This window comes from Brachyhypopomus gauderio, chromosome 17 (assembly GCF_052324685.1).
Source record: "Brachyhypopomus gauderio isolate BG-103 chromosome 17, BGAUD_0.2, whole genome shotgun sequence".
NCBI lineage: Eukaryota > Metazoa > Chordata > Actinopteri > Gymnotiformes > Hypopomidae > Brachyhypopomus > Brachyhypopomus gauderio.
Window position 1 is genome coordinate 3,994,169 of NC_135227.1, and position 27,295 is coordinate 4,021,463.

Consider the following 27,295-nt stretch of genomic DNA (forward strand, 5'->3'; position numbering starts at 1 on the left):
TGTGTGTGTGTGTGTGTGTGTGTGTGTGTGTGTGTGTGCGTGTGTGTGTGTGTGTGTGTGTGTGTGTGTTTTCATTTTTGCAGATACGTTGGGATCTTTTTCAGCCGGGAGTCTAAATAAACACATAAATTTATAAATATTATAAGTATTATGCATAAGTATTATTATTGTTAGTGATTATTGTTTTTTCTTCAAACGGGAGGCTTTTAATATGAAGTTCAATCACAGCATCACTTCGCCTCATTGTTTCTGGCTTCACGTGCGCTGTTCAAGTCTGACAACAGCAGGAGGGAATGGGGAGAGGGGCAACTCACCAATTAAGAAGACTAAACGACGGATAAGGGATTACGGTAGGCGAGCGCGCCGGTCTTAACGTTTTTAGTGAATATTTCGTGGTGTTCTTACATGATCTGTGCGCTGCTTGGTTCGTCTGTTTAATTTTAATTGCGGCGAGACGCTTTTGGCACTAATCCGTTACACAGGGTAGCTAGCGAGCCACCTAGCCAGTTAGCCGGAGCTAACTTGAGAGGAGCGGGCCAGCTCGGTGACACTTCTGCTGGCTCGTCACCCTCCACCGCGTACGCGTCGTGCGGTTCGTGCCTTTTTATTTCTTTATTTTATCATGAATAACCATAGTTGTAATATTCCACTCGGGCTTTTATACGGCGTTACGAACCGACGGGGTTTTTTTTTTAACGACGTTGGCGTCATGCACGCGCCCTCCGCCACGCGCCGCTCCTCGTTTAAATGTGACGGTTGGTCCGCCGACCGTTGGTCCGCCGTCCCGTCAGGGGGGGAGACGACCTCTCACGGCGGGGCGCGGGTGTAACGTTGACGGGCGTGATTATTGTGACCGAGCCGTGGTTAAGTGTGCGCTTTAGGTGACTAGCTAGCCTGCTTCGAGCTCACGGGCGGTAATGGCCACCGCGGGTGGACGTGTGACTGGTGGGTTTGGCGTGAAGGGGCAGGGGCGCTTGTAGTGGGCAGCACTGCTAGTTAGCACAGCTTACTAGCAACTAGCACCGCTAACTAGCAACTATCATAGCTAGTTAGCATAGCTTAGTAGCAACTAGGGTTAGCTAGTTAGCATAGCGGTAGCGCTAAGCGCTGCTGGGCGCATATAAGGCCAAGGTCGCAGCGAGGCCTAGGCTGATTATAACGTCTGTGCAGCATTTCACTGCTGCTTTAATTTTCTATGATTTCAGTGTTTGGAGTAGATGGTAACTAGAAATGTTAAAGTCCCTTACGACTTTAGGTATAACTCTAACGTAACTGTCATTTTGAACCTTTTATATGAAGTATGATATAAATGATGTATGATATAAATGATGGCTTTCTAAAATGACATTTTGGGAAGATGTATAAAGATGGGACAATAGGCAAATGTATTCTACAGTCTCTTGATCATTAGCTGACTGGTTGCACAGTTCTGTAAGACTTCGAGTTATTGTTTTGTCATTTTTAGTTTCTCTGTGTTTAATCCACACAGTGACCTGCAATCATATGAAGAATTACTGGGGTCATTTTGTCTGCCCCCCATCCCCTCAGTTTGTTTTTTGTACTTTTATCACACAACTCTGCCTAATAAAATAATGAAACTATGAAATTCCAAATATTTCAAATCATTTGCTGTGTTTCCTGCAGTACAGAATAATGTGTAGTCAAATAGTGTGCCATTGAGGGCCACTCTTGTGTTCAGCATGTGCTCAACAAATGTCATTTCTCTCACAATTAACATATTACTGCCTTCAAATTAAAGTGACAGTAATTTAAGCAGGGCTGAATTATTGATGAGAGTTGGCTAACAAATGTGAACCGCTGTTTATGGAAACCTGCGCTGTATTTCCTAGTCAGAGCCTGAATGATGGCTTTTGCCCTGGGGGTTTATGCCAAGTATCGAGTACACCAGTGGTCACACAGATGGGGGGGAACATTACCTTTTGTGAAGGCTAGATTACTGTAGATTTCAGCCACATTGTTACCACCAGGCACCTTATTTTCTCAGTAATCTTTCAACCGTCTTTCATCTGGCATGAAATGAAATGTGAAATGAAATGTGCCATGTTTGATGAGAGGGATCCAGGTGTACTCACTCTTCAGCTCATGTTAACTGTAACTGTGATGCCTTTAATTTTCTTAGCCATGTGTGCTTTGCCTGTGGTATTATTGATTATGGCTGCCCTGGCTGAGATGTGTAGATAAGAACTCTCTGGAGATTCACTAGTCTGATGTAGTCTCTTGCAGTCCACAACTGCAACCGGCGTGCTAATGTAGGTCATTCTCAGTGCTTTGTTCTAGAAGCTAGGCCGCCTCAGCTCCAGGCTGCCTATCCAGCGTTTGCCTTCCATCTGGACTGCTCAAATCGGCGCAGTGGTCTCCAGAACCTCAGCAGCAGCATGATGGTCTATGGTGGCGACCCACGGTCGTTGTCTTGGGTCGAGAAGGAAGCTTTTCAGCGCCATTTTCAAAACTTGCCACCACCACGTCTGCCCTGAGCATTTGCACACCGCTATCAGGACTTCTCTTTAATGTCCAGTTAAGTAGGAGTGGGCACAGCTTAAAACCATCAAATAAGCACAGATGTTTCACTCTGGTATTGGACAGCTTTCGTCGCCACCCAAGAAAGATGGTGGCGTTTAAAAAGATCAAATAATTGGGAAGTGAGTATCTCGTGTGGCTGAACTGCATTCAATAATCTCTGGCGTGGACCAGAGAGGCAGACTTTTAACCAAGAGCAAATGTGCAGTGGGAGAAAAGGTGGAGCAGCAGGAGTGTAGATGCCCTGCAGCTGTGGGGAACAGGGCTGGTCCGGAGGTGGGGTGGGGGCTTGTTTACATTCGATTTTGCGGTTGGGGTTGAAGGATAGTGTTGACGAACCAGCTGTCATCCTAATTCAGGTGCCAGGCCGTTAGCAGATATGCCATGATGTCATATTGTTCTGGTTTGTTTCCAGACCGTTGGAAGAATATTGTCTCAGGCTGTGACTGCTCCATCAACTGTGTAAAGGTAACGTGGTTTTGTGTGTTTTTCCTCTTCTTGCGTTAAGTAGCACGGGTGCACTTTGTGGTTCTGTAACACAAACAGGGTTAGGTCTGTATGAATTTAATTTGATACTGTGCTAAGTCCAGGAACATTTGATCTATTGAGTCTTGATTTCAAAAACCTTGTTGATTGTAGCTCAGCAGCCAGGTAACATTTCATATATTTCCTAACATCAAAAAAGAAACAAATGGCTTTGTTTTTGCAGCGGTGACTATAAAGCTCGCTGTAGGACCCCACATGTTTACAGTGTTTGCTCTAAGCATGTGCGTGCTATACACACAATATTAGTATATAAGGTACTGTGGCATTGAGTTGATCTGTCAGTGTACATGTTGTTCACTGGTACTTGTGTAGTGTTGGTGTGTGTGTGTCCACTGTTTACCTGCAGTGCATGCTGTGAGTGATGTGTGTGGGCCTTGTGTTGTAGCGGCCCCTGGTGTGTCACCGGAGGCGGGCGGGTTGATCAGTGGGTCGAGTGGAGAACTCTGATGATGACGCCCAGAATAAGCGCTCAGCGGTGTGCTCAACACACACAACCCGTGAGTGCTCAACACACATGCACAAACACCCACACACACCATGAGTGCTTGACACACACCCCACGTAAGTGCTCAACACGCACACACACCTAGTTTTTACAAACTTTTTACAATTAAGTTCCATAAGTGGAACGGTGTTTGTGATGGAAGCCACGTGAGCATAACCAATGCTGTTGTCCATGTTTCAGCAGTGTTAGCAGGCCCCTCTGAACTGACCCCCCCCCCCCCCCCCTCCTCTTCCTTGTGCAGTGAGCTTTAGAAGGCCAGGATGAAATGAGATCAACACTGGATGAGTGGAGACCCCCCGCTTCTCAGTCTCCAAGCATGGCAGCACTACAGCTGGTGACCCCTGCCTCCTCACCCATGGGGCCCTTCTTCGGCCTCCCATGGCAACAGGAAGCTATCCACGACAACATTTACACACCAAGGAAATATCAGGCAAGTCGTTGGGGATGTTCTGGGCTCTGGTGGTGTGCTGCTGCAACATTTGGTTTTAAGCTTCTTCACCACAAACGTCAATGATACTTGGGTCCATTATAGACATATGGACTCATTTCCTGTTTTGCTTGCTTTGCATGGTGTGGTAATTTTCCATTAGCTAGGCTCGCTTCTCACACCTCCACCTCTCCTTTTCCTGTTTCTTTAGGTTGAACTTCTTGAAGCAGCTCTCGAACACAATACTATAGTCTGCTTGAACACAGGCTCAGGGAAGACCTTTATTGCAGTACTTCTTATTAAAGAGCTCTCCCACCAAGTCCGACAGGAGGATGGGAAAAGGACCGTTTTCTTGGTGAACACAGGTAGAGTAGCCAAGGGAGCCCCCTTTGTGGTCTGCTCTGCTCTTTTGACCCCTTTCTGTGTGGAGTGTTGTTTTCTCTTCTGATCAGTGTGTCAATTAATCCCTTGTAGTAGCGTCTGTGGTCCAGCAGGCGTCCACGGTGAGGACCCATTCCGATCTTCAGGTCGGCGAGTACACGGAGAGCTCGGCGTTGTGGCCGGAGGAGAAATGGAGCCAAGAGATAATGGAAAATCAGGTGTGATTACAGGCACCGACGCTGGAGACCCCATGCATCACTTTGTGAGCTGTCATCTCCCTAACGCAAGCTCTGTAATGTCCGTTCTCCACAGGTTCTTGTCATGACGTGCCACATCTTCTTGCATGTTATTAAGGGCGGAATCTTGCCGCTGTCAAAAATCAACTTGGTGGTTTTTGACGAATGTCACCTCGCAATCACGGACCATCCCTACCGAGACATAATGAAGGTGAAATTGCCTCGGGGCGAATCTAACCTGAGAGTCGCATCTGTCGTTGGCTAGAGAAGAAATGAATAAAGGTTTCATCTAGCTGTCAGGCTGGGGACACACTGAAAAGATGTCGGTATTTTAATAACCCTGTATTTAGTCCCCGTGACTCGTCTGGTGAGTGTAGGTGTGTAGAAATGAGTATATGAATGTTAAACTTGATGTGGCGTTGGAAGATTGTAATGGGTGTAGACACGCAGTTTAGATTGAAAAGGCGTCTTATGAGTGTGAGGAATGTGGAGCAGCTTATCTGTGGTGGGCTGGGTGAGATTTGGCGTCCGGCGCCGTCCGCACAAGCACTAAAGGTCTTGTCCTTGCGCTGGAAGATATGCGAGGACTCACCAAGCTTCCCTCGCGTCCTGGGGCTCACCGCTTCCATCCTCAACGGCAAATGTGACCCGTCCGACCTGGAGGACAAGATCCAGAACCTGGAGCGTATCCTGAAGAGCAGTGCAGAAACGGCCACGGATCTTGTCGTCCTGGACAGGTACGTTTGAGCTCCTGATCACCCATGCAGGCACAAAGCATCGGCCTCTTGCAGACGGGAGTGAACCTTAATACAAGTGAACCCCCCCCCGACCCCACCTACAGGTACGCATCCCAGCCTCGGGAGGTGGTGCTGGACTGTGGCCTGTATGAGGATAAGAGCGGCCTGTCCGAGAAGCTTCTCGCCGAGCTTGATGAAGCTCTACTCTTTCTCAACGACTGCAACTTATCTGCACATCGAGAGGACAGAGACCCTACCTACATCTCGAAACAGGTTTCTGTTTTCTCATTTTTTTGTGTTTGACAATAAAACATGTCCTCGAGGTAATGCTTCAATCGCTGTCCCGCTAACACCCCCCCCCCCCCCCCCCCCCCCCCCCAACTCCGCCCCCAGGTCCTGAGCGACTGCCGGGCCGTCCTGACCGTGCTGGGCCCGTGGTGCGCGGACAAGGCGGCGGGCATCATGGTGCGCGAGCTGCAGAAGTACGTGAAGCACGAGCAGGCCGAGCCGAGCCGCAAGCTGCTCCTGCTGGCCGACACGGCCCTGCGCAAGCTCCACGCTCTCTGCGAGGAGCACTTCTCGCCCGCCTCGCTGGACCTGCGCTTCGTCACGCCCAAGGTCCTGCGTCTCCTGGACATCCTGCGCGAGTACAAGCCCTTCGAGAGGCAGCAGTTCGAGAGCGTGGAGTGGTACAACAACCGCAACCAGGACAACTACGTCTCGTGGAGCGACTCGGAGGACGAGGACGAAGACGAGGAGGCGGAGGTGAAGGAGAAGCCCGAGGCCAACTTCCCCTCGCCGTTCACCAACATCCTGTGCGGGATCATCTTCGTGGAGAGGCGCTACACGGCCGTCGTGCTCAACCGGTTGGTTTCCTGTGTGTGTGTGTGTGTGTGTGTGTGTTTGAGTTGGCGAATGTTGTTGTGGCGCTGTTCTCATGGCCCGGATCAACGGCGTCTCCTCACGCTGCACGTGCATTCTGGGAAACGCAGGCTGATCAAGGAGGCGGGGAAGCAGGACCCAGAGCTGGCCTACATCAGCAGTAACTTCATCACGGGCCACAGCATCGGCAAGAACCAGCCCCGCAACAAACAGATGGAGGTGGAGTTCCGCAAACAGGAGGAGGTGAGTCTGGGCGGAGCCCTCCACCCTTTTCCCCATTCGCATCGCGCCGCCTTACCCGTCCATCGAGGTTGAGGTTCTGGTTCCTCCCCAGGTGCTACGTAAATTCCGAGCACACGAAACCAACCTGCTCATCGCCACCAGCATCGTGGAGGAGGGGGTGGACATCCCCAAGTGTAACCTGGTGGTCCGGTTTGACCTGCCCACGGAGTACCGCTCCTACGTGCAGTCCAAGGGCCGAGCGCGCGCCCCCGTGTCCAATTACATCATGTTGGCGGACAGCGAGCGCACGAAAACATTTGAGGAGGACCTCAAGACTTACAAGGCCATTGAGAAGGTCGGTACTTACGCAGGAGATTTGAGCGTGGTGGCGTGAAGCGGCCGGGACTGATAGTTTCTGTCCTCGTCCTGCGTCCGTTAGATCCTCAGGAACAAGTGTTCCAAGTCGGCAGAATGTGGCGACGCGGAGGTGGAGTCCGTGCTGGATGACGACAACATCCTGCCGCCCTACGTCCTCCGCGCAGACGATGGAGGCCCTCGCGTCACCATCAACACGGCCATCGGCCACGTCAACAGGTCACGATCGCGCCTGAGGGTTCCCGAGCGGACGAACGCCCTCGGCGATGGCGTGAGGGTTAACGCGCGGAACTTTGCCTTGCAGATACTGCGCCAGGCTGCCCAGCGATCCTTTCACCCACCTGGCACCAAAGTGCAAGACGGTCGAACTGAAACCCGCCGTGTACCGATCCACGCTCTTCCTCCCCATCAACTCTCCCCTCCGCGAGCCCATAACCGTGAGTGCCAGCTGTTCGGCTTCTGCTCATCAACGTCTTAATTTAACGCCTCGCATGCCGGAGATCGACTTTCACATTGAGCCACATTGGGTGGGCGGGGTAAAGGCACGCGGCGTTCAGAAAGCTCTCACGTGCCTCCACAGGGGCCCTCGATGTCTTGCGCGAGGCTTGCGGAGAAAGCAGTCGCGCTGCTGTGTTGCGAAAAGCTTCACAAGATCGGTATGGCCTCCGCCCACGCACGTGTCCTCCTCACTGTAGCTGCTGACTCGAGGCCTCCGTCTGAGATCCGTCTCTCTGTTCCTCCCTCCCCGCCCAGGTGAGCTGGACGACCACTTGATGCCTGTGGGGAAAGAGACTGTGAAGTATGAGGAAGAGCTGGATTTGCATGATGAGGAGGAGACCAGCGTCCCGGGCAGACCAGGCTCCACCAAGAGGAGACAGTGCTACCCTAAAGCCGTGAGTGAACCGTGAACAGTTCTCTTCATAACAAACTCTTAATACCTTGATCAGTTTCATTTTCAATGTCAGATGATATTTAAGGTCTGTGTCCGTCTGTGTGTGGGTAGATACCGGAGTGTTTACGGGGCAGCTACCCTGTTCTGGAGAAGACCTACTACCTGTACGTGATTGGGATGGTCCTCACCACACCGCTCCCCGACGAGCTGAACTTCCGCAGGAGGAAGCTCTACCCTCCCGAGGACACCACCAGATGCTTCGGCATCTTGACGGCTAAACCCATCCCTCGGGTACGGGGCCCCTCGCTCTGTGAACCAACAGCTAGTTTTCTTTCTTCAGGACCACTGACTGTTCGTTTCATTCTCATCCAAGTATCAGCGCTGAAACTGACGCGGCAGTTTTGCTCATGGTTTTGCACGAGTGCAGCTGTGAGCTTCAGAATGGTCCACCACCCAGAAAGATCCAGCACACGTGTGTGTTGTCAGACCCTGATAGTGGTGTGTGTGTGTGTGTGTGTGTGTGTGTGTGTGTGTGTGTGTGTGTGTGTGTGTGTGTGTCGCGGCGAGCAGATCCCGCACTTCCCCGTGTACACGCGCTCGGGCGAGGTCACCATCTCCATCGAGCTGCAGAAATGTGGTTTCACTCTGAGCCCGGCACAGCTGGACCTCATCACCCGCCTGCACCAGTACATCTTCTCCCACATCCTCCGACTGGAGAAGCCCGCGCTGGAGTTCCGGCCCACGGAGGCCGACTCGGCCTACTGCGTTCTGCCCCTCAACGTGGGTGAGTTGACGGGCTTCTTCCTCCCCCGGCGGGAATGTGAACCTGTGGGGGGGGTGGTATGTGATTAGACTCCAGTCGTTAATCGCACAAATCTTTCATCTGAATCCCAGCCATGTTCTTTCCAGTTGGAGATTCCAATATTTTAGATATGGACTTCAAGTTCATGGAGGAGATCGAGAAGTCCGAGGCACGCATCGGCATTCCTAACACTCAGTACACCAAGCAGAACCCGTTCACGTTCCGGCTGGAGGATTACCAGGACGCTGTCATCATTCCGAGGTGGACGATCAACCCTGTTCTCATCACGTCCTGTGTTTTCTTTCTTTTCTCCAAGTCCCTCTGAGGGTACACAGCTGTTCGTTGCAGCTGTTCTTTAAAGACTGGGTCATTTTACTTCAAACGACAGGAAGCGTGTGTTGTCTGATGCTGTTAATGTGTCTGGATATTGTATTTTGTCACCCCACCCCTCCCAAATCTCTCAGGTATCGTAATTTCGATCAGCCGCACCGGTTTTACGTCGCAGATGTGTACACGGACCTCACGCCCCTCAGTAAATTCCCCTCTCCGGAGTACGAGACGTTCGCCGAGTACTACAAGACCAAGTACAACCTGGACCTGTCCAACGTCAACCAGCCTCTCCTGGACGTGGACCACACATCCTCCAGGTGGGTGGTCAAGGCCGCTGAGGCGTCCTCTTCATGTGCTCCTCTGTGCCGCTGTCTGGGTCACGGAGGGCTTTCGCTGTTGTTGTCTCCCTGCAGGCTGAATCTGTTAACCCCTCGCCACCTCAACCAGAAGGGCAAAGCCCTGCCCCTCAGCAGTGCAGAGAAGAGGAAGGCCAAGTGGGAAAGTCTCCAAAACAAACAGGTACTAATGCCACCAGGAGGGGGCGCTGTGCCCCCTACCGCTGATCCCAGTGCCATGTGTATCTGCTGCACTTCCCTCCTTGTACCACAGGGAGCGCGCTCACACGGGCTAATTCCGTCGGCTTTGAGCCTCACTCTGAATGGCGACGTGCGATTTCCCCCTCCCCGTGTGTTCAGATTTTAGTTCCCGAGCTGTGCGCCATTCACCCGATCCCCGCCTCGCTGTGGAGGAAGGCCGTCTGCCTTCCCAGCATCCTCTACAGACTTCACTGCCTTCTGACGGCCGAGGAGCTGCGCGCTCAGACGGCCATGGACGCTGGCGTGGGCGCCCAGAGCCTGCCCCCCGACTTCAGGTCGGTCTAGTGAGACTGCATAGGAGGGCAAACGTTCCAGCCGGCGTAGCCGTGTCTTATGCCTCGATCACGTGCTCTGATTTGGCACTGACATTATTATGAGACTTCAAAAAAGGTGGTAAATACACTGACAAATTTGCTGCCAGACTCAACATTGTTTAAAAATTATTTATCATTCTGGATGACATGACCAATAAAAACAGATTTAAAATATTAAAAAACCCACACCACTGCGCGCGCACACACACACACACCACTGCGCACACACCACTGCACACACACCCCTCTTCCGGGGCCTCTTGATACTGAGGAGTACACCCTCTTTCCCCCTTTTCAATACAATCATCCCTTGATCACTGTGTTCATCCACCAGAGCTTTCTGGTTTGAATTGTTGGTAAAGCCAGGAACTACCAAACTTGAACTGCTAATAAAAATTAATAGTTTCTGCATGTAAGCTATTGAGAAAGTGGTCGTCTGCTAGTGAAACTGCAGCTTTGTAGGGGCCTTTAAGTGTGTGTAAACTACTTTGCATAAACTCTTGATTTTCAAGGCTGAACGCAGCTTTGTCCGTCGTCATGTTAACATGCACTACTTTGTCCAGGTATCCAAATTTGGATTTTGGATGGAAGAAATCCATCGACAGCAAGTCGTTCATTTCATGTCCCAGCGCGTGCGCGGAAGACGACGATCGCAGTCAGTCTGGCACAAGCTCCGCCCCCGACCACACTGCCCAGGAAGGCCCTAGTGCCGCGGCCTCCCGGCCCCCAGGGGGCGCTCTCTCGCATGATAACTGCAATTCACCAGACGAAAAGCTAGAGGCGCGTCCGCAGCCCCCGACAACGCAGGCAGGGGAAGGGCTTGTGCGCGCCTGTCCCGGTAACCTCAGCAATGGCACGAGAGCCAACGGCGGTGAACTGCGCGCGCGTGACCTTTGCCAGCACTCGCAGCCGGAGGACGACCTACCGACTCGAGCCACTACCTCACTTCCCGCGCAGCCTCCTTCGAGCGGCGCCCACGAATGTACCCCAGACAGGGACCCGGACCTCCACGGTGAGCACGTCAAGAAAGCTACCTCAGACTGTTGCCCCGCCCCTGGGACGGCAACGGCCAGCACCGCTCCACCTCCCTCCGCGTCTCCGGAGGCGTCCGGGTCCGCGGCACCGCCCAGCGACTCGGCCAAAACCCTGGGCCCCAACCCGGGCCTCATCCTGCAGGCCTTGACCCTCTCCAACGCCAGCGACGGCTTCAACCTGGAGAGGCTGGAGATGCTGGGGGACTCGTTCCTCAAGCACGCCATCACCACCTACCTGTTCTGCACCTACCCCGACGCCCACGAGGGGAGACTGTCCTACATGAGAAGTAAGAAGGTAACTAGTCTCCTGTACTCTCTCTTCTCTCAGAGTTCCAGTACCACATGTCTGTTCCCTTAAATGCTACAGGAAACAAGGCAACCGTACATTATATAAATATTTCATAAACGTCTCTTTTTAAATGTCGGAATGATGAATATTGAACGGTAAGAACAGCATGTTTTGCCTCGTTCCAGGTCAGTAACTGTAACCTTTACCGTCTGGGTAAGAAGAAGGGTCTGCCAAGTCGAATGGTGGTCTCCATCTTCGATCCGCCTGTGAACTGGCTGCCCCCGGGCTACGTGGTGAACCAGGACAAGAGCAACACTGACCAATGCCACTCGGACGAGGTGGGGCTCCACCCGCTCCTGCTGACGGGGGCGCGGCCTCTGCTCCACCCGCTATCCGCCTGCATCTTCATGCACAATTACAGAGCTGTTCTCATGTGCTGTGGGCTGTTGAGAACATGGTGGTGGCGTTTGTACATCGGCCATCCTCCGGGTTTGCCACTAGGGGGCAGGTTCTTCCTTTCTGGGATACAGGAGCGATTCTTAAGCTTTTTTTCCCCCCATGTCATAGATCAAGCAGCAGTAGTGAGAAATTTAGCAAGAAATTTGTCCTTTTCTTACACTTCTGTTGGAGTGAGAGAGAATTGGAAGGCTATTGTGAACTGTATAATTGGGTGTGCACTTCTGGAAGTGAATTGTAGAACTTGTGTGTGTGTGTGTGTGAGAGATATATTTGAAAACAAAGGCACATTTAGGAATCCAACGTATTTTTTAATGTGTGATCAAATACTAAAGCAGTAAGACAGCATACAGTTATGTGACTTAAGTTCGGCTGATTCTTGAACATGTGTTATTAATCAGTGGGGGGAAAAAATGTGTATCAGAAATCAATAGGAAAATGTCATGCATTCCCCCACACTTTGAGTGGGTTGTATGGTTTGGATTGCTCAGAGTGGTTGAGCCCTTGTGTGGTAAGGTTACTCTGGTTTCGCCTGAGGCTGACTCGTTTTAAGCGTCAACTCCATATTATTACAATATTGGATGTCAGGGCTGTTAACATTTTAATGAATATTCATCAGAATTTTTCCCACATGGTCAACTGTGTGTGTCAGTGATATAAAGATGATGTCCAGACTACGTGTTGGCTGCCGAATTGTGTTGAGGCCGATGTTTCCTCGAGTGGGGTAGGCGGCCGTGCCTTTTGAAAACCTCCTTGTGTAACTTAATGGATTCTAACGGAAATTCTTTTGTCCGTTTTCATATCCGTCCGTCTTCAGACGAAGGCAGATATGGCGAACGGAAAATTAAACGAGGATGACTTTGAGGATGACGACGAGGGCGGCGACGTGGAGGACGAAGACCTGATGTGGAAGGAACCCAAGGACGAGGTGAACGTGGAGGACGATCTGGAGTATTACCAGGAGCACATCAAGTTCATCGACACCATGCTGATCGGCTCCGGCGCCTTCGGTAAGAAGATCTCGCTCGGCGTCTTCCCGTCGTCCGAGCCCAGCTGCGGCTGGAAGGCCCCGCGGCGGCCGGCGCTCGGGTGCCAGTTCTCCTCCGACGGGGTCGGCGGCGGCGGCGAAGAGTTCGACTACAGCTCGTGGGACGCCATGTGCTACCTGGACCCGAGCAAGGCGGGCGAGGAGGACGACTTCGTGGTGGGCTTCTGGAACCCGTCGGAGGAGAGCTGTGGCGTAGACGCCGGCAAGCAGTCCATCTCCTACGACCTCCACACCGAGCAGTGCATCGCCGACAAGAGCATCGCCGACTGCGTGGAGGCCCTGCTGGGCTGCTACCTGACCAGCTGCGGAGAGCGCGCCGCCCAGATGTTCCTCTGCTCGCTGGGCCTGAAGGTGCTGCCGGTGGAGAGCGTGGCGGCGAGACGGGCGGCGTGCGGGCCCGTGGAGCTGACGTACGGCTGGCTTCGCATCCCCCCGCGCTGCATGTTCGACCACCCGGACGCCGAGCGCACCCTCACCCACCTGATCTCCGGCTTTGAGAACTTCGAGAAGAAGATCAGCTACACGTTCAAGAACAAGGCCTACCTCCTTCAGGCCTTCACCCATGCCTCATACCATTACAACACCATCACAGGTGGGGCACCTGCAAAGCTCTCTAGAGTCACCCAACACTATCGTGTCTGTCTACTGTCCGTAATATATAAATAAAGGGTTTTCTCTCATGTTGTATTACGCTCGGGCAGATGACTAACTCCAAGCAAGAGATGAGTGAATTAACCCTTGCTGCTGTCTGATTTTATTCCATGAATGTTTCTTTAATGTGTGAGCAGATTGTTACCAGCGGCTGGAGTTCCTTGGTGACGCGATTTTAGACTACCTCATAACGAAGCACCTTTACGAAGACCCACGCCAGCACTCTCCCGGCGTGCTCACCGACCTGCGATCCGCACTCGTCAATAACACCATATTTGCTTCCCTGGCCGTGAAGTACGACTACCACAAGTACTTCAAAGCCGTCTCCCCCGAGCTGTTCCACGTGATTGACGATTTTGTGCAGTTTCAGCTAGAAAAGAACGAAATGCAAGGAATGGACTCTGAGGTTAGTGTTGGAGCTTCTTGGGGGGGGGGGGGGGGGGGGGGGGGGGGGTGTATAGCATTGCGAGAGTTCGGTCTGGATGTGGGCTGCATATATATATATTAGGGGTGGGACGCGATAAAAAAAATTAATCGGAAGTTTTGTAATTAATTAATGGAAATTAATCGCATTTTAATCGCATTTCAGTATTTAACATGAGAAATATTAATTTAAGTTTCAATGATGAATGAATCAATGAACATAATCATAAACTTCAGCATCTTGTTTATTTTTCCACCAGTCTACTACACAGACCAATATATGTGTAGTGTGCAGAAAACAGTTCAGAACATTGGAAATTCTGACCAAAAATGTTGTTTAATTTTGGGAGTTTTGCTCAGGATATTGGAAGAATTGAAGTAAATCAGAAGATGTTTTTTAATACCATTTTAGATGGTAGACTTTCTTTAATTTCCCAGGCCTCTGCCACAGGCATCTCCATAGTGCCTAGAAGTGGTCTTCTGCATGCTCAAAGCAAATGACTGGATCTTCATCATCTATAATATGAGCTGTCACACCAAGATCATTCTTGTTGCTAACAGAGGTCCAGCGATCCCCAGTCAGCGCCACATTTGTGGCACTCTTCACAATAACCTGTTTTAATTCTTTCCTCATCATACAGCTGCTGGATTTTCTTCGACATTGTCTTTCTGGGGTGAGTTTCCCAAAACGTTCTTAGCGCTAAGTACTTCGTCACCTCGTTCTTACGTACGAGGTCAAGAAGTACCTGGCGCTAAGAACGTTTTGGGAAACTCACCCCTGGACGGTAGTTCGTAACTTGCATCAGTTGACGCAATGTGCAGCGCTTCTTGTAAGTCTTTATATTCGACCACAGGGAGCGGACAACACAAATAATGTGACGCGTCATGTATAAACGCGTGCGGAGTCGCGCGCTACGGCCACTCGTGAAAGTTTAATCCAGTCTTAATGGTCCAATGAAGGTATAAACCAGGACATTTCCTCACTTGACCCATTTTCAGCTGATTTTTCACTCGTTTCGGCTCAATCGCGTGTCGTGCATCGTATAGTTTACACAGGTAAACGAGGACCTATTCACACCTCACGACCAACTCCCGATCAGAAATCGCAGCGTCGCAAGAACATCAAACATGTTTGAAATTCAAATCGCTCCTCGTGAGAGTATCGCACTGTTGAAGCAGCTCCACGAGCCGACTCTCCCTGTGATTTAGTCGTACGGTTTGAGCTGGAGCTGAGTACACGATTTAAAATATTGCACAGTGTACGCCCAGCTTTAGCTGCAACATGTTTTGCGTTGAGGTGGTAACGAAGGGTGGAAGTGCTCCTGTGATAAGCGAACTCCTTCCTACATAAAGTGTAAATAACACTATTTGTGTTTGTACTTCTATTTGGAAGTTTCTTATATTTAAATTTCCCATCCACCAGCGTAGCCTCTTCAGTAATCTCCATCATGATCTTATTGTGCGTCCATATAATCTGTATGCCCGGAACTCGCGCACTGAGAAACATTCCACGGTGCAAAAGTGTCTCGTGCTGTAAATGCGTTAAAATGCGTTAATTTTCCTGTAATTAATTAATCGAAATTAACGCGTTAAAGTCCCACCACTAATATATATATATATATAAAATAAACATTACGGTTGGGAAACAATTAGATTTTTTAATTGAATGTTTTCTGTGATTAATTGCATATTGTCATATTTTAGAGTGCCATACATAATTACTGTGTGTTTAACCCCTGATACATTTATTTATACCACATAAACGTTTGCAGAAAGAAAGAAGACATTCATTAACTTAATGACAGCAGTACTTTTTAGCATACAGATTAATTTGGTGGTGTTGCCCTATCATCACTAAGGAGAGGACAGTTGTTTGTTTTGAAGATGCACACACAATATAAACCCCAATGACTAGCATATGATGTTTAATGATTTAATCACTCTCCTTAACCATTGTGGTTATAAGAACACCCCCCCCCCCCCCATTTAAAAAGTCCTAGTGGATGTCTGATAGCCTTCAAAACAAGCAGCAAGACCTTAAGACCTTTTCTACATGTGACTTGATGCATTGTATTGCTTCTTTAATGTATGACTTCTGCTCCCATCAGTGTGAGGTGTGTTGGAAGACCGTAAACTGTATTACCTAATAAGATATGGATTCAAGCTTCAGGGTCAGGGTACAGGAGAAGCCTTTTTAAGGTGTTATTTAACAGCCGTCAAAAGCTTTGCCGTTGTCTTAAGATGGGCACAGTAAATGGCTAGATCAAAGAGAAAACAAATATTTCTCTTATCATTAATTAGTATTTGTAATTGCAACCTAACAAAAGGCTAACAAAAGTTAATAATGTAAAATTACAACGGTTGCCAAGACTGTCTTTAATATTTGGTGATACGGTAATTAGAACAGACTAAGATTACAGTTCTTCGTAATAATAGATGGATTAGTGAGGACAGCAACACGGTGCTTCCTCTACAAGGTGTTCAGACTTCACGGCAAACTACATAATTGTTCAGTTAAAATGAATGATAAACCCCCTCAATAATGGTTTCCACTGTGATGGCCCATATACATGCTATTGCGTTCCATGTTTATATATAATTTGAACAGTAAACAGCAGGGTTTCGGTAACAATTTAAATCGAAGGTTTTTTCTTTCTTTTTTTCTATATTGCAAAAAAGTATTCGCTTATAAAGACAATGCATCAATTATGCTGATCCCTGAGGAAGTTCTTTCAGTGCTTTTAAAACACTTTCAAAACACCACGATGTAACAAAAGCATGATCACTTTGGTCCCTGATATCATGGCTGGAATAAATGTCAACCCTTTTGTACATAAGACTAACTATGACGCTGCTGGTAGCCCTATTACAATCCTAATCCTATTATAACCCTTACCGTATTATAATCTGCTCAATAAGGGGGAAAGGGATGTTTCTCTTTGCTCGTTCACCTCACGCACATGGTGCTGGCAGTGAGGTCTTTATCCTGGGGGACCGTCACGGCTGAGACTTCTGCCTGACGCGAACAGGCCCGACCCAGGTGGTGTTGGCCGGTTGCACGCAGGACCTCACCGGTCCGACACAAGCCCCGACAAGCGACCTGGAAGGGAAAACTGATGCACAGCGAGATCAGAAGGGAAATGAGATTAACGAGAGCACCAAATGATTAACTCTGCAAAAGAATCAGCTTGGACAGCCCACATATGTAAACACTTACCCGCCGTTTATTAATATAATGGCCGTTCTGACCATCGGCCCTCTTTTTGGCTAATCTGTTTAGCAGTGGTTTTGACGTGCATATGAAAAAAGAAAAACCGTTGGCAACCTAACAAACTTGCACAAGCTCAACACCCGACTATCATGTCAGTAAACCCAAATTCAGAAATGGGCCTGTGGTTTTACACGCTGACCATTGCGTAATGAAGCGTGGGCAAGAGAGAAGATGGAGAATTAGTCGTAAGAGAAGCCAGTACGTAGGTGCAATCTAAGAGTTTGTGATGAACGTATTCGGACACGCGTACTTATTTGCTTTTATTACATATATCCATAAACATCTCCGAAACGTCACACCAGCATTGGCAGTCATTATAGGTCTGTCCTCTGTTTGTATCTGCATGTTTTTTCCCTCAGTATTGATGGAAAATGCAGTTGGATTGAATTTATTTTCAAATGGTTATCTTGGCACTGAACCTAGTCTTGTTTCACTGGAAAGTATTTTATGCCTTGGGGACAACATTGGATACTGTATGAGGAAAGGTAAATTCATTAAAATAAGTAATGTTCCACCCAATTACATAGCTGAGTAGCATTGTCCCCGGGTACCAGTGGTCCACAAACAGACAAGGGTTTTGTTAAGTATAACGTTAAACGTAATTGAGGACAGATCCGGTTTTGGCCTGCCCCTCCACGACCAATTCTGAACCTGAGTGCTTATTTATTGGGGGAAAATGTAACAGCAGCAAAAACAGACCATACTTTGAGTATACTTTCTGAATCACAATTTGAGTTGATTTGTCCGCATATAACGTTTTCATCTATTTGTTGTCCGCAATTAATTTAAGACGAGTCTGCCGTAGCAGCAGATGCATTTCCTGCTCCTGCGAGAGCTCGGTCACAAAAGGGACCGGACGGCCAACAGTCCCGCAATCATTTCTCTCCCTTTCAGTTGCGCCGATCCGAAGAAGATGAGGAGAAAGAGGAGGATATCGAGGTCCCCAAAGCCATGGGGGACATCTTCGAATCACTTGCTGGGGCAATTTACATGGACAGCAAGATGTCGCTGGAGACCGTTTGGCAAGTGTATTATCCAATGATGAGGCCGCTCATAGGTGAGGAAGAGGGTAGCACAGGCTCCCAGTCACTTCTGAGTTTTGTGTAGTTTGATTGTTCACTGGTTCCTGTGGTGAAGGACCTTGACCAGTGTCCTTAACCCCCCCCATCCCGCCATCCATGCAAGAGATGAACTGCCGTATTGAAATAGCGAGCCTTTGTTTTGTGTGGTTTTTTTTTTTCTTTTTCTTCAGAGAAATTCTCCGCCAACGTGCCCCGCTCACCCGTGCGAGAGCTGCTGGAGATGGAGCCCGAGACTGCCAAGTTCAGGTGCGTCTCTCCTGCCGAGGATACGCCGCCATCAGTCACGCCACGTTAATGTGTTCGCTGCTCTCATTTCTGATGGACGAGCACATTAGGCTCTACACACTGCATCACACTGGGCTTCCTAAACTTGGCATAGTTACCAGCAGGGTTGGGTTATATGCAAAACGCAGATCACTGATGGTTGATGTGGGTGAGGGTGTGCTTGGGGAAGGTGACATTCATGGTATAACTGTTTGAAGTAGGAATAGGCTGCCCATCAGAGTTTTGGTGGTTCTGCTTCTGGGTAGCGATCGGGGTAATTTGTGTTTAGGTTACTCCTGGATAGAGGTAGGATGGAGTAAGTAACGAGTAGTGTGATTAGGTAAAGGTAGGGAAGGTTTTGTGTACGATGTTTGGCAAGGGTAGGTTGTATGTTATAGTTGGGAAAGAGTGGAGGTCAGTTATGCGTTTTGGTGTAGTTGGATAAGGATATGCAATGTGTGGGTGGGTGTGTAGTGTGGTTGGGTATGTGTAGGGTGTGGTTGGGTGTGGGTCAGTCACGTGTAGGGTGTGGTTGGGTATGGGTAGGTCACGTGTAGGGTGTGGTTGGGTATGGGTAGGTCATGTGTAGGGTGTGGTTGGGTATGGGTAGGTCATGTGTAGGGTGTGGTTGGGTATGGGTAGGTCATGTGTAGGGTGTGGTTGGGTATGGGTAGGTCATGTGTAGGGTGTGGTTGGGTATGGGTAGGTCATGTGTAGGGTGTGGTTGGGTATGGGTAGGTCATGTGTAGGGGGTGTGGTTGGGTGGGTGTAGGGGGTGTGGTTGGGTGGGTGTAGGGGGTGTGGTTGGGTGGGTGTAGGGTGTGGGTAGGTCACGTGTAGGGTGTGGGTGGGTCACGTGTAGGGTGTGGGTGGGTCACGTGTAGGGTGTAGGTGGGTCACGTGTAGGGTGTGGGTGGCTCTAGGTAGGTCACGTGTAGGGTGTGGGTGGGTCTAGGTAGGTCACGTGTAGGGTGTGGGTGGGTCTAGGTAGGTCACGTGTAGGGTGTGGTTGGGTGTGGGTCGGTCACGTGTAGGGTGTGGGTGGGTCATGTTGGGGCTTTTGACAGTTGTGCTGATGTTGGACACGTATGACTCCCCCCCCCCCCCCTTGCAGCCCTGCTGAGAGGACGTATGATGGGAAGGTGCGTGTGACGGTGGAGGTAGTGGGTAAGGGCAAGTTCAAGGGCGTGGGTCGCAGCTACCGCATCGCCAAGTCTGCAGCGGCCCGCCGAGCCCTGCGCAGCCTCAAAGCCAATCAACCTCAGGTCCCCAACAGCTGAGCTCCACCCAGATTCCATCGGTCCCCAACAGCTGAGCTCCACCCAGACTCCATCGGTCCCGAACACCACACCAATCAGTAACACCCTGAATGCCTCTTGTGGACGGTCTTCTGTGTTATTGAAGAGTTTGTCATGTCAACAGAATTTACAAAGACTTTTTTTCTCTTTCTTTCTATTTTCTCTTTTTTTGGCGCAGACACAATCTTTACCTTTTTTGTTTCCTCTGAGCTCTCTCATCACGAGAGTGCTTTGTTCATGTATTGCAAGTGTTAAATGTCAGGCATCTATCCTCTTTTCCTCTTTTTAACACTTTTTAAAGATCTCTTCAGCTTTGTGGTAGTGTTTAAAAAAACGAAAAGAAAAAAAGCTTGAAATGCTTGAAAGTAGTGTTAGAATGTACATAATTGAAAGATATACATTTAAATAAGAGAAAGAAAAAAAAACGCTAAACTCCTCAGTCAGTGCACTAGTGCCAGTTCTGAAGCGTTTTCAAAACGCTTTCATGGAAAAAGCTTGCAGTGAGTGAGAGAGAGAGAGAGAGAGAGAGAGAGAGAGAATGAAAGTCAGACCACGGAGGAAGAGTGCTGTTTTCCACGGTCTTGAAATACTATTCTTAATGGTCATTGCACTTATTTCACTAGGGTCCGCTGTGTTACGAACTCTTCGCCTCTGAACATTTCGCCTGATCAGCACCAAATACTTTAGGCATCTACAGTGTTCTGTACCTGAGAGAGCATAGGACCCTCCCTCATGTCCTTAAAGTGGATAGTAATTCAACATTCCCAGTTACTGTAATTCAAAGTTTTTAACACAACTCTAGAATGCATGTCTGTGTAGCTGTTTTAGCCAACTGGATATTATATAAATATTATAAATAGAACTACCGATGTACACCTATATAAAAGAGAGAAGATTTAATGTTTATTATGATGTAAGTTGATGACTTGGGTTTCAGTAATGTCTTTTGATACCAAGAGTTGGTAACATTTTGGTGGACAGTCTCTATGAGCATTAGATGTCACCATTGACTGATGCGTTTAGTTTTGATATTATGACACAAAAAAAAATGTAAGACATATCACTTGGGAAAATATGCTGCAGATTTTGTAAAAAGATTTAAAAAAAAATATTGGATACTTCTGTAAGACACGGAGCACCTTTACATACAGTCTTTAGGACAACCGATATTTTAATAGACAGCCTGTAGAGTTCGTTCACTTCACTTACCAAAGTCAGTAGTGATGCAGAGCAGGCAGACTGCATCAGTGAAGTCGATCCTTCATGAGTCACTCATTTAAAGATGTGGAAGCCAGCCTTTGTTTTAACGTCTTTGTGTCCTAGCTTGGCTAGCCTCATTGTCGTCACTATATTAATAGGCATTCTTCACTCAAATACCTCAGTTAATCGCATGCTTATTTTTTGTTTTGTTGTTTTTTTTTTTTTTTTGGTGCTATGTTTATTATTACGCTTGAATTTGTCATCTTTTTGCACTGTAACTATGATACCTCTTTGTTTTACCTTTGAGATCTGTTGGGTCGGAGGCTCCACTGCGGTGGCGGTGGTTCCGCAGGGCTGGGCTTCATGGGTTCCCTTTCTGTTGATTATAAAGCTTGAAGATTTTCGAGGGAAGCAAGAAGGCTCTGCTTGTACACTCGGTGCCTCTGTGGAACTCGATGGCGATTTCTTTGTGTTTTGTTTTGTGGGGTTTTTTTTTTTTTTTGGTTTTTATTTTTATTCATAAGTTCAACTCGAATTGTGCGAAAGGGTTACACAACACTTGTGGAAATTGGATTGCACTCTGATGTGTTTTGTTCCTGAACACCTATAAGCCATGTCGTGTCCGTCACTCCTCTTTCGACGTCTTCTGAAATCTTAGTAGGCTGCCTGCTGTCTTCTCCTTTTGCAGTTTTTGTTTTGGATTTTGTTCTTTTTCCGTTTTGTTTTTTTTTTTTTTTTTTTTTTTTTTGTAATGGAGAGAAGCAACTTATGCATATGATTATCACATCAATTATATAATCCCAAAAACTGAGATGTAGGCTATATAAAAAAAAAAAAAATACAATTTTGTTTTTCTTTCCACATGTCATCTTTGACATGTCTTAACTACCTGACTGAGTGAAGAGAATTCATTACTGTTGGTACCTCCTGCTCTGCTGTTCTCGGTATGGGCGTATTACTGAAGTTAAATCTCCCCAGTGATGCTACCTCAAAAGTCCCCCTATGTGATTAGTTTGACAGTCCTGAATATGGTGATGTTGCTCCATCTCTGTAGATATACCCGGAATTTTGGCTGTTACTCTGCGTTCTGCTTCTGTGATCATTTGTGCACCTTAGATGGGGATACACACTACAGTTTGCACTAGAATCCATTCCCATTTCTGTAATTTACACCCGTTTAAAACCAGTATGCCCGTAAATGGTGCCTTTTGTCTTTATAGCGTACTGATGTAACATTTAATATCATTACAATAGCATCTACTACTAATTGTAGCAAACCAATACATCGCTTTGTGCTGTGCGTGTTCCAGTAGGTGCCATGTATTATCAGTGAATATTTTGAGTGTAGAAAAATTTGCTACTAACTTCAGTACTTTGCGTTTAGTAGGCTATATAGACAGTTGTCACTGCCTGGTGTAACAGAAGTTCCTCAGCTGTCTGAGTGGCGTCTTTTATCTGAGCTGGAGCGTCAATCCCGCATGCATATCCTCAGCTCTGTCTCCATCTTGGATGAGACGATAGAGGTTCGTGATTGCTTCGCTTGTCAGGAAGGAGGTGCATTTAATCCCTGCTATACAAATAGGCAGAGCCAAGACACCCCCCCCCATATGATCAGAGCAGCATTTACTTGATCATTAGATCCTCCTTACACACTTTCTCCACTGGGATGAATGGCACACCCTTTCATTCTCCTTTCTTTACATTTTACTTGTTAGTTACATACTTCTGTTATTCTGTTACCTTCTCAAAGAATGTGAAACCCACTCGTGTGATTCCACACCTGTTGTGCCCCCCCAATCTCCTGATAACAGAATGGATGATATCACAGATGATGACTGAGCTACTCCCAGTGCATGACTAGTGACCGAAGTCATGTGTAAAAAAAAAATTATATATATAATTGTTTTATTCTTGTTGGGAGTTTTGATGTAGGGCAGTCTTTCATTGCACAGTATGCTGCAGACTGCGTTTCTCTTTGGCCGAGTTTTTTTTTTTATTATTTATTTTGTTTTTCCTCAATTTCTTTTTTCTTTTTTTTTTTTTCTTTTTGTTTAAATATGTAGCACAAATCAGCATTGCACTTGGGCGCCATACTTTACCTCATGTCGGAAAGAAAGAAAACAGTGTGTATATAACGCCATTGCATTTAAAAGAGTAACTTGTGGTTATGGCCTTGCTGCTATTCCACTGCTGGTATTTTACAATTGTATTTAAAACGTGATCGGGAAGATACCACGTGCCTGCAGGATCTCGTGTAAGAAGTACACTGTAGAAAAGTAGTAGTTAATCTCTACAATCTGGGGCTAAATGTATGTCCTGTGTATACATTCATCTCCTGCCTTAATGTAATATTTTCGATATTAAATTGTAATGCAACTACCGAAGTTCTTTGACGGGCATGTCTTGCATTATCTTTAGGCGAAATTGCTCTCCCATTAGTTTATATTTGACATAGCGTTAGTAGGTCCGAATGACGTCGTGCATGTTTGAAGAAATCCCCTCTCGCGCTCTACATGCCTTTCTCTGGCCTATTGTCCTGTAACTCTTCAACTATTTTGCAGCCCCTAAATCCACAAAGAAGGGCTTGAGCAAAACGTTTCCTACATTTTGGTATTATGTATTTTGGGCTTTTTTTTTTTTTTTTCTTTTTTTTTTGTTTAAAATTCTAATGCACTCATAGCAGCAAGGTGGCCAAGAGAAGTGGCTCTGGAATGTGATGGGAACTCTCTATGCCATGAAATTAGTGGGAATGTGACGGTCATGGAGACCAGCAAAGCACCAGGAGAATGAGTGGAGTGGCGAGTTTTCAATCGGGAAACTGTGGGCCATCACGAACTGCAGCGCTGTTTTAAGGGACATGAAATAATTCTCACTCATACTGTAAAGGAGCTGCAGTGGTTTACGATCTGCACCTTATGGATCACAAATACCTTTAATAGTCTTTATTTTCCCTTTTTAAAAAAAATAAATAATTGTAGCTAAATGTATCAACAATAAAGTTATGGTATGGTCATTGAAAACGTGGCTTCGCAGTTCTGTTATGTTTGATGCGATGTTTCTGAACTATGATTTGTATTCTTATATAGCACCTCAGTAGAAAGATTATGTACATTTTGATATCGTATTTATGACTAATGACTCAATAGCCAACGTCATGGTAGCTTTGGGTCAGAGGGCAGGATTTAAACGAGTGCCCAGGTGGGCAGGATTTAAACGAGTGCCCTAGTGGGCAGGAGTGCGCTGATGACCTGAGTAGTTAATGCAGGGGATGCTCGTGCCAGCAGTTTATGAGTGCTCGGTCTCCACAGTTTAGATGGACCCAGCGGCCGTGAGCAACGTTTTAATCACATTTTCACAAAGCCTTGTGTAGTAGACCAAGTGAGTACATACTGTGTTGGAGTATACTTTTACGCTCTCCGCGGGTAGGTTTATGACTCTTGTGTATTCAGTTTGGTGCTAGCACGTTGTGTGTGGCTGTGTTGCATCTTGCCAGAAGAGGAAAATGAGAACGTAGCTCTCAGGCTTCTGAGGTGAGAAATGAGCTCATGTCAGCTGTGCAAGCACTCGCACCTCCATTTAGAGTTTAACACTCCAGTGCTAATATATATAAAAAAAATACGCTGATTGATGCAATCCTAAAAGTAGCCATTCTGTATAACCCACCATTTCAAGACACTGTTGGGTTTGGCATTACGGTGTTTTGTTTTACTGTAAGAGTTCAGGGTAGCAAAAAACGACCAAACAAAAAACTGATTTAAAAGATTAAACAAAAGATCAATTGTTGTGCTCGTGGGCTGGGTAATGGACAGGACACAGGGATGATGTCCAAGTGGGCTGGGTAATGGACAGGACGTTGGGATGATGTCCAAGTGGGCTGGGTAATGGACAGGACGTTGGGATGATGTCCAAGTGGGCTGGGTAATGGACAGGACATTGGGATGATGTCCAAGTGGGCTGGGTAATGGACAGGACGTTGGGATGATGTCTAAGTGAAGCCTCGAGCTGCCACGGACATTCTGAAGACGCCATGTCCCGACTCTGTAAAAGACAGGGGTAAAGGTCAGATCATGCTTCAGAAAAATCAGGCCCGCTTGGTGGTGAGTGCAGAGGGGCTCAACTTGGACAAGTTGTATAAAATCAGGAGAGGAATGTAGGAGGGGGAGAATTTATCAAGCCTTCGTTCATCAGACCTGGAGAAGCACACATAAAGGAACATCTGTAGCTGTTGAAAAGGTTTCTCTCTGAGTAATAGGTGCAATGCAAACGGCGGCCAGTGCGCAGGTCCGATATCGGAGCTGTCTGATTTGGAGAAGTGGCTATTTGGGAACGGGAGGAGAAACCGTGACTTATTACCTGTGTTGACAATGTGCAGGCTTGTGTCGCGTCATCTGAGCCATTCGTTCTCTGCGCTATAAAAACAAAGAGATGACAAATAAATATGCGGCAGGGGCTCGTTGTTTTCCACTTGCTCCGGTTGCCAAAACTTTGAGCTGACCTCTTGAGCAGCGGTCCCAAACCGCCGCTAAACCGCCCGTCACTCAGCACGCAGGCGCTCACACAAGTCGCCCTTTCGACCTCAGCATCTTGTTTCTCTCTCTTTCAAGCTCCGGGCTGAGGCGACAATCGAAATTGAGCATAACAGGCATTTTCTTCTCCGTCCCTCCCTTCTTCTCCCTGTCATTTGTTTAGCTCTTTTTTTTCCCCCCTCCTCCACCGCCTCGCTCTTTCTTCACAGGAGGATTACAGTGTGTTGCAGGCAGCCCATTACAGTGCCCAGAACAGGGGCGGGTTATTAATGCTCCCACGTACTGATGGGCCTTCAGCTGCACACTGGGTCTGGGCTTCCTCACGTGTAATTGTATCCAGCTCTGTTCACCCTGTCTTAAGGGCATAACCCCGGCACGAAGGGAGATAGCCATCACACACGCGCTTCCACTCTATACATACATCTGCATCGGCAATCAGGCCAACTGTCAGTCTATCAGTCAAATCTCTTTTTTTTTTTTCTTCTTCCCAAATTTTCTTAGAGAATTTTCTTTACTTTTTCGATTATGCGGTTGCTTCTGGCGGGAGTGGATGTGTTTTGCAGAGTTCTCCAGAGGACCTGCGGCTTCTGTGGTCACTGGTCCGGCTTAGCTCTACCAGTTTAGTGACTACAACACTGGCTGTTTCCATTTTATTGTAGTGTCAGGCAAGTCATGACTGCCCCCCCCCCCCCCCCCCCAATTCAATCAGAAACACCAAAGGCCTACTGTTGTACTGCTTTATTGCTAGGCACTATTATATATTTTTAGTATTGTTAATATTTACCATGTTATAAAATAAAACGGGAACCAATTTTAATTGTATTGCTTGCGATGGTTTGTACTGCTGGCTGTGATCTGGAGCTATAGGCCCTGATGCTGAATGCTCCCGGTGGTCTAATCCGCTGGGGTGAAGAGTAAACTCACGTTTAATCCCCCTCTTTTCATTTGTACAATTAGGAAGTGGGTTGTTGGCTACCTAACGCCCCATATCCACGCTTTGTCTATCCACTTAGCGGAATGGGTTTATGCTAACAGGTTGGCTTCATTATGCGTGGAGAGATTTGCGAGGGTCTTGGTGGGAGGGCGTCTGTAGTGTTTCACCCAGGAGAAGAGAAGAGCTACCACGACCCTTGCTGCATTTCTTTGTCTGTCCCGTTTAACCCTCAAGGATTTCCCTTTTCAATTGAAATGTGCACACATTCGGCACAAGCATTAGAACAATAATGAAGGTCGATGTAAACGTAATCCTTTATTTTGCAACTCTTAAGGGCCGTGGAAATGGAATATGAATATTTTCCATGACAAAATCCCCGAAGAGTCCACCACTTGGTGTCCGTGGTTATTAGTAATGAGAATGAGATGGGAGGTCTTATCAGGTGGTAATTACCGCGCGCAGGTCTTCTGATGAGGTGTCGCCTGCCTTTGATTTGTCATCATCGCCGGTCGTCAGCTCGCGCAGGAGCGCGCGCTCCGCTCCTCGCGCTCCGGACCACGTTCCCGCTTCCCACACTCTCCACCCGTTACCGCAATCTGAGGGATATTGAAATGAGGTTCAGGCAGGGGGCTCTGCCGAGCGGGACGGCAACCTGAGGCTAGGGGATGTAGAAATAATTAAAAGAGTCGTTTGGGTCCCAGGGCTTATTTCCATTTGAAATAACAGTGTTTTAGTCTTGAGTGGTGTCACTAAATTACTCGCACTGTTTGCAGATGTAAGTAATGAGAGCGGTCTAGTTTAGCGGCCATGCCTTTCTCATTTACCTCAAATGAGAACTGTCGTCTCCCCAAAACTCAATCACGAATCTGTCAAAAATGATATGTCCTGACCAAAATGGTGCTGGTGAATAAATAGCGCGAGTCTGAATTTGTGGAGACTCTGGATGAAGGTTCATTTTCTCTGTTGTGTGAGGTCAGCCTCGACCAAGATTGATTTCATTTATTTATTTTTTATTTCTTCTATTTTTAAAATAATT

The 27,295-nt window shown here is 47.7% G+C and overlaps 1 protein-coding gene across 3 annotated transcripts; it reads left to right on the forward strand.

Annotated features, from left to right (window-relative positions):
• Positions 1–261: 261 nt before the first annotated feature.
• Positions 262–21,688, forward strand: dicer1 (dicer 1, ribonuclease type III). Of its 3 annotated transcripts, XM_076978514.1 has the most exons (30): positions 292–350; positions 2,286–2,535; positions 2,954–3,006; positions 3,470–3,581; positions 3,831–4,019; positions 4,228–4,381; positions 4,491–4,615; positions 4,710–4,844; positions 5,210–5,370; positions 5,475–5,643; positions 5,764–6,236; positions 6,363–6,495; positions 6,587–6,829; positions 6,914–7,068; positions 7,154–7,286; positions 7,430–7,505; positions 7,603–7,742; positions 7,853–8,032; positions 8,312–8,525; positions 8,651–8,804; positions 9,008–9,190; positions 9,287–9,392; positions 9,569–9,744; positions 10,347–11,112; positions 11,292–11,444; positions 12,380–13,202; positions 13,399–13,667; positions 17,850–18,012; positions 18,208–18,283; positions 19,416–21,688. In XM_076978514.1, exons 5-30 carry the CDS (start codon positions 3,855–3,857, stop codon positions 19,579–19,581), a joined length of 5,691 nt encoding a protein of 1,896 aa, XP_076834629.1. In that variant the 5' UTR covers positions 292–350; positions 2,286–2,535; positions 2,954–3,006; positions 3,470–3,581; positions 3,831–3,854; the 3' UTR covers positions 19,582–21,688. The 3 variants fall into 3 exon arrangements, 2 of the variants coding, with proteins under 2 accessions (XP_076834628.1, XP_076834629.1); XM_076978513.1 differs by lacking the exon at positions 2,286–2,535 and having other exon boundaries at positions 262–350; XR_013121868.1 differs by lacking the exons at positions 2,286–2,535; positions 7,430–7,505; positions 8,312–8,525; ... (9 more) ...; positions 18,208–18,283; positions 19,416–21,688 and having other exon boundaries at positions 262–350; positions 7,853–7,993.
• The last annotated feature ends 5,607 nt before the right edge of the window (positions 21,689–27,295 follow it).